Source organism: Spermophilus citellus (genome assembly GCF_964194105.1).
Source record: "Spermophilus citellus genome assembly, chromosome: 9".
Classification (NCBI taxonomy): Eukaryota; Metazoa; Chordata; class Mammalia; order Rodentia; family Sciuridae; genus Spermophilus; species Spermophilus citellus.
Genome location: NC_138191.1, coordinates 73495441 through 73502538, shown reverse-complemented (window position 1 = coordinate 73502538; position 7098 = coordinate 73495441). Strand labels below are relative to the sequence as shown.

The window sequence follows — 7098 nt, the reverse complement described above, 5'->3', positions numbered from 1 at the left end:
CCACAAGTTGATAAAAATATAAAATATATATTTTTGATATTGCTATTCTTTTTGGTAGGGTGAAGACCTTATATGCCTTTCTGGGCAAAAGTAAATATACCAGTCAGATATAAAGCAACAGAGGATCTGTGTGGACAACAGGGAGCTGGAGAGTGGCTGCCCAACAATGTAAAGAATATACATTTGAATTTTTTAAAAAGGTATTTAAAAGGGATATGTAACAGATTTGTGATGGTCAGCAATGTGAAGTAAGTGTGAAATATACAGATTTTGGTTTATGCCTTACAAATCTGTTATGGGGAGGAAGATGAATTGGAGGGGACAAACAGAAAAGCAGAGGACTGAATCAGGAGGCTATTGTAGTAATCTATAGGAGGAAGTATGCTAGTTTGGAATAAAATTGATAGCAGAGATCAAGAGAAGTGGATGAATTTGAGATGTAGTTTGGAGGTAGAACAGTTGGCATTTTTTTTACAAGTCCCTATGCAGAAACAAGTTGAATTTCCTTTTAAAAAAAATTCTTAGGTCAGTGAACATATATGTTTCCCGATCTCTTACATCAATATCTAGGTTCTTCCTAATATTATTTTTAGCTAAATTTACTGTCTAAATGCACTGGATCAGTTAACAATCCTTCGCCTCCGGGAGTGGGCACACTGCCAGTTGGGCGGGGCTTGCTGTGTTTCGGTTTCCTTTCCCGAGTCTCCCAAACAGCTTGTCAAGCTGCCAAAGAAGCTTTTACCTCTCCCATTTTGTGCCTGCTTTGCGTTCTGGACAGAGTAGCAAGCTTCTGCTCCAGTCCTCATACAGACTCTTCAAACAGGTAAATTACTGCCTTACAATTAAACAAAAGTTTTCTTTTTTTCTGATTTCTAAAAATAATTTTTAGAATGAAAAGCTGAGTAATGGTTTTTCTTGCTACTTGCTCACCTTGTGTTTGTTCCTTTCCTGTGTTATGTTAATAAGAAAAACAAATGTGAGCTTTTGGAAGTACATGGATCTATTTTCTTTTTTTTTTTTTTTATTTTATTGTTGGTTGTTCAAAACATTACATAGTTCTTAATATACCATATTTCACAGATTGATTCAAGTGGGTTATGAACTCCCATTTTTACCCCGTATACAGATTGCTGTGTCACATCAGTTACATTTCCATTGATTTACAAATTGCCTTTCTAGTGACTGATGTATTCTGCTGTCTATCCCATTCTCCACTGTCCCCTCACCCCTCCCCTCCCCTCCCCTTCTCTCTCTCCATCCCCTCTACTATAAATCGTTTCTTCCACTTACATAATTTTTCTCCTACTCCTCCTTTCCTCTTATATGTAATTGTGTATAACCTGAGGCATTTATACACAATGGAGTATTACTCTGCAATAAGAAATGACAAAATCATAGAATTTGGAGGGAAATGGATGGCATTAGAGCAGATTATGCTAAGTGAAGCTAGCCAATCCTTAAAAAACAAATGTCAAATGTTTTCTTTGATATAAGGGGAGTAACCAAGGACAGGGTAGAGACGAAGAGCTGGAGAAGAAGAATAACATTAAACAGGGATGATAGGCAGGAGGGAAAGTGAGAGTTAAGGGAAATTGCATGGAATTGGAACATGGATCTATTTTCAATATTTAATGGAAACTATATTGGGTTTTTCACCAGATTGAGAAGTATGGCAGTGACAACTCGTTTGACATGGTTGCAAGAAAAGAGACTGCAACATCATTTTGGAGGAAAGCAGTTTAGCCTTCTTTACAAGGCTAGTGTCCATGAATTCTATTCTAAAAACTTGTTGGAAAAATGCTGTAACCAAGGACCCACAATAATTGTGATTTACAGTGAAAATTATGTTACTGGAGCATATCTGCTAGACAGTCTCCAGGAAGAAAGGGAAGTTCCTGTCATTCTTTTTGCACTTCAAGAGACTGAGATTTCAGAATACAAAATAGGATCACATAGACTAGAGACATTGTTCTATGACATGTATAGAGATGCATTTGGCTTCAGAATTTATGTTAAGGAGCCTCCTGCTGGATTCTGGATGGATCTAGAAAATAAAAGGGTGGCTATGAGCTCAAAAGTAAATGAAGAACTTGGTCTACCTCAACCTTGTACTACAACCTTTCAGGAATGTGAAGTTTTTCGATGTGAAGGTAGGTTTAATCAGATCATGCAAATGTGTGTAGATTTCTTCTCTTTATGTTTGTAGGTTTCCAATTGATCTGTCTCCTTAAGGAGAAGTGACCTTTTCACTTGCCCTTTTCTCTGGATAGATGGTCCTCAATGAAACTGGCTACAAATTGCTTGCTAACACACAATCATCATTTAGAAAGAAATACGTATATAAAATATACATATATGAGATCTGGTAAATTAACTGGATATATCATGTAGTAGACCTTTAAAACTTAAACAGTTTGCATAATTAAACTATCTTTTGGTCTTCACCTCTCCTTTTTCTCTGTGGGCCCTGACATCCATAATTCTCAACTTTTATGAATTTGACTATTTTAGATTCCTCATATAAGTGGGATCATGAGTATTTGTCCTGCTATTTGGCTTTTGCTGCACATAATAACTTTCAGGTGCACACGTTGTCACTAATGTCAGGATTTCCTTCATTTTAAGGTTAAATCATATTCTGTTGTGGGATATATACCACATTTTAAAACTGATTCGTCCAAGTCCAGTGATGAACATTTAGGTTGCTACTCAGCTGAGTTTTCAAAAAACAATAATTAATTTACTTACTTTTCCACTAAAGGACATTTAAGTTGTTTCCAGTTTTTGTTGTTGTGAACAATGCTCCTCCTTTACTATCTTTATGCAGTTAACTTTGTGCTCAAAAAAATACATTTTAATGTTGGCTTTCCAGAAGTGGAGCTTCTGTTTAAGGACTATGCACATTTGCATTTGGACAGTTGCTTTCAAAAGTTTCATTTGTCAATACCATCCCCAATAGTTTTATGAAAATAACAGTTTCCTTGTATCCTTGCTAGTCTTTGATATTATCAAACTTCATTTGCTGATTTGATGGTGAAAGGATGTTTCCTCATTTTCGTATTTGCTTATCCCATTCACTAACAAGTATATGTGCATTGGTCATTTACATTTATTACATGAAATATTTATATCTACCCATTTAAAGAAGGTATAATGGGGATGGTATTTCTTGAGAATTTGCATGTTCCAAAATAATTGCCTGTGGTGATTATACTGGAATGACTGTATGAGAATATATAATTTCTGTATCAAATTTTATTTGGGAGGCTGAGTAATTGTAATATTTCCACTGCACTGATGTTGCAATGGAAAACCTAAGGTCAAATTTATCTATTATTACTTTTTTTTCCCCTATGAGTGATTCAATCTTTCTTACTGACTACTCCAAACATTTAATTTTTTAAAAATCTGGTAAATTAACTTGGATATATCATGATGTTGGTCATCTTAGATCAGTTAAATAAACTTTTTATTGAAATACAACATATAAAAAGAAGTTCTCAATTGATAAGTATACCAACTGACAAACCTATAAATAAAACTTCCTCTTATAACCACTACTCAGATGAAGAAATAGATTTTAACATTAGGTCAGACCACTCCTTATGACGTCTTCCATTTATTTTGCCTGAGGCAAACGTTATTCTGTCCATATTAACATTAATTTATATTTACTATATTTTAATGGTAGATATACAGAGCTACACCAGATCATGTGCTCTTCTGTTTCTGGCCCCTTCAGTTGATGTTATATTTGTGAGATTTTGCTAATATAGAGGATTGTATTGAAAAAAATATGACTCTTAAAAATCAGATATCTTACCAGTATTAAGCTATACTCATAATTCCAAAGATAATGACAATCAAAAAACTCAAGGAAGAAACAGTACTGGTATATTCTGTGTGTCTATCTAGATTCTTCATTTCCAAATTGGAAATGAGTTTCTTGGACAAAAACAGGCAGGGTTGCAAAGTGAAAATTATGGGTTACCTTATACATGCAAAGGTGGTAAGATTGTTGAACCCATATACACAAGCTTACATGGCACTGTCCAGGAAGGTATGCCCTGTAAATTCACAAGGGATCTACATTTATTTACTGTATATAATTCTGTGCCATCCTTTATTTTTTTTATGGTTGTTCAAAACAATACATAGTTCTTGATATATCATATTAAACACTTTGATTCAAGTGGGTTATGAACTCCCATTTTTACCCCGTATACAGATTGCAGAGTCACATCAGTTACACTTCCACTGATTTACATATTGCCATACTAGTGTCTGTTGTATTCTGCTGCCTTTCCTATCCTCTACTATCCCCCCTCCCCTCCCCTCCCCTCTCCTCTTCTCTCTCTACCCCCTCTACTGTAATTCATTTCTCCCCCTTGTATTATTTTTCCCTTTCCCCTCACTTCCTCTTTCTTGTATGTAATTTTGTATAACCCTAAGGGTCTCCTTCCATTTCCAAGCAATTTCCCTTCTCTCTGCCTGTCCCTCCCACCTCTCATCCCTGTTTAATGTTAGTCATCTTCTCATGCTCTTCTTCCCTACTCTGTTCTTAGTTACTCTCCTTATATCAAAGAAGACATTTGGCATTTGTTTTTTAGGGATTGGCTAGCTTCACTTAGCATAATCTGCTCTAATGCCATCCATTTCCCTCCAAATTCTATGATTTTGTCATTTTTTTTTACATCATAATTAGGGTTTATTCCAGGGAGGCAAGCTTGCCTTAACATTTAAAATCAACTGATGCTATTTACTACATTAACAGAATAAAGAAGAAAAATCATATAACCATCTCAATAAATGCAAAAATGCCTGTGACAAAATTCAATACCTTTCATGACTTAGAAACAAAAACTTCTTCTTTTTTTTTTTAATTATTTTATTGTTGGTTGTTCAAAACATTACATAGTTCTTATTATACCATATTTCACAGATTGATTCAAGAGGGTTATGAACTCCCATTTTTACCCCGTATACAGATTGCTGTGTCACATCAGTTACATTTCCATTGATTTACAAATTGCCTTTCTAGTGACTGATGTATTCTGCCCTCTATCCCATTCTCCACTGTCCCCTCACCCCTCCCCTCCCCTCCCCTCCCCTACTCTCTCTCCATCCCCTCTACTATAAATCGTTTCTTCCACTTATATAATTTTTCTCTTACTCCTCCTTTCCTCTTATATGTAATTGTGTATAACCCTGAGGCTCACCTTCCAGTTCCATGCAATTTCCCTTAACTCTCACTTTCCCTCCCGCCTATCATCCCTGTTTAATGTTATTCTTCTTCTCCAGCTCTTCGTCTCTACCCTGTCCTTGGTTACTCCCCTTATATCAAAGAAGACATTTGACATTTGTTTTTTAAGGATTGGCTAGCTTCACTTAGCATAATCTGCTCTAATGCCATCCATTTCCCTCCAAATTCTATGATTTTGTCATTTCTTATTGCAGAGTAATACTCCATTGTATATAAATGCCACATTTTTTTAATCCATTCATCTATTGAAGGGCTTCTAGGTTGGTTCCACAATCTTGCTATCGTGAATTGTGCTGCTATGAATATCGATATAGCAGTGTCCCTGTAGCATGCTCTTGTTAGGTCTTTAGGGAATAGACCGAGGAGGGGAATAGCTGGGTCAAATGGTGGTTCCATTCCCAACTTTCCAAGAAATCTCCATACTGCTTTCCAAATTGGCTGCACCAATTTGCAGTCCCACCAACAATGAACAAGTGTACCCATTTCCCCGCATCCTCGCCAGCACTTGTTGTTGTTGGATTTCTTAATGGCTGCCAATCTTACTGGAGTGAGATGGTATCTTAGGGTGGTTTTGATTTGCATTTCTCTGACTGCTAGAGATGGTGAGCATTTTTTCATGTACTTGTTGATTGATTGTATGTCCTCCTCTGAGAAGTGTCTGTTCAGGTCCTTGGCCCATTTGTTGATTGGGTTATTTGTTATCTTATTATCTAATTTTTTGAGTTCTTTGTATACTCTGGATATTAGGGCTCTATCTGAAGTGTGTGGGGTAAAGATTTGTTCCCAGGATGTAGGCTCCCTGTTTATCTCTCTTATTGTTTCTTTTGTTGAGAGAAAACTTCTTAGTTTGAGTAAGTCCCATTTGTTGATTCTGGTTGTTAACTCTTGCGCTATGGGTGTCCTATTGAGGAATTTGGGGCCTGACCCCACAGTATGTAGATCATAGCCGACTTTTTCTTCTATCAGACGCCGTGTCTCTGATTTAATATCGCGCTCCTTGATCCATTTTGAGTTAACTTTTGTGCATGGCGAGAGAAAGGGATTCAGTTTCATTTTGATGCAAATGGATTTCCAGTTTTCCCAGCACCATTTGTTGAAGATGCTATCCTTCCTCCATTGCATGCTTTTAGCCCCTTTATCAAATATAAGAAAGTTGTAGTTTTGCAGATTGGTTACTGTGTCTTCTATTCTGTACCATTGGTCCACTCGCCTGTTTTGGTACCAGTACCATGCTGTTTTTGTTACTATTGCTCTGTAGTATAGTTTGAAGTCTGGTATCGCTATACCGCCTGATTCACACTTCCTGCTTAGCATTGTTTTTGCTATTCTGGGTCTTTTATTATTCCATATGAATTTCCTGATTGTTTTATCTATTTCTACAAGAAATGCTGTTGGGATTTTGATTGGGATAGCATTGAACTTATAGAGAACTTTTGGTAATATCGCCATTTTGATGATGTTAGTTCTGCCTATCCATGAGCAGGGTATATTTTTCCATCTTCTGAGGTCTTCTTCTATGTCTCTTTTTAGGGTTCTGTAGTTTTCATTGTATAGGTCTTTCACCTCTTTTGTTAGATTGATTCCCAGGTATTTTATTTTTTTGGGGGATATTGTGAATGGAGTAGTTGTCCTCATTTCTGTTTCAGAGGATTTGTCGCTGATATACAGGAATGCATTTGATTTATGCGTGTTGATTTTATATCCCGCCACTTTGCTGAATTCATTTATTAACTCTAATAGTTTCTTTGTAGACCCTTTTGGGTCTGCTAGGTATAGAATCATATCATCTGCAAATAGTGATAATTTAAGTTCTTTTTTTCCTATTTTTATGCCTT

General features: G+C 36.2%; 1 protein-coding gene across 1 annotated transcript in view; it reads left to right on the top strand.

Moving 5' to 3' along the window:
- The first annotated feature begins 696 nt into the window (after positions 1-696).
- IFI44 (interferon induced protein 44) overlaps positions 697-7098 on the top strand; it is a 32491-nt gene continuing 26089 nt past the window's right edge. The window contains exons 1-2 of the mRNA XM_081305365.1: positions 697-823; positions 1660-2150. Of these exons, the coding sequence (XP_081161491.1) occupies positions 1670-2150 (481 nt within the window). The 5' untranslated portion in view covers positions 697-823; positions 1660-1669. The remainder of the gene's footprint in view (positions 824-1659; positions 2151-7098) is intronic.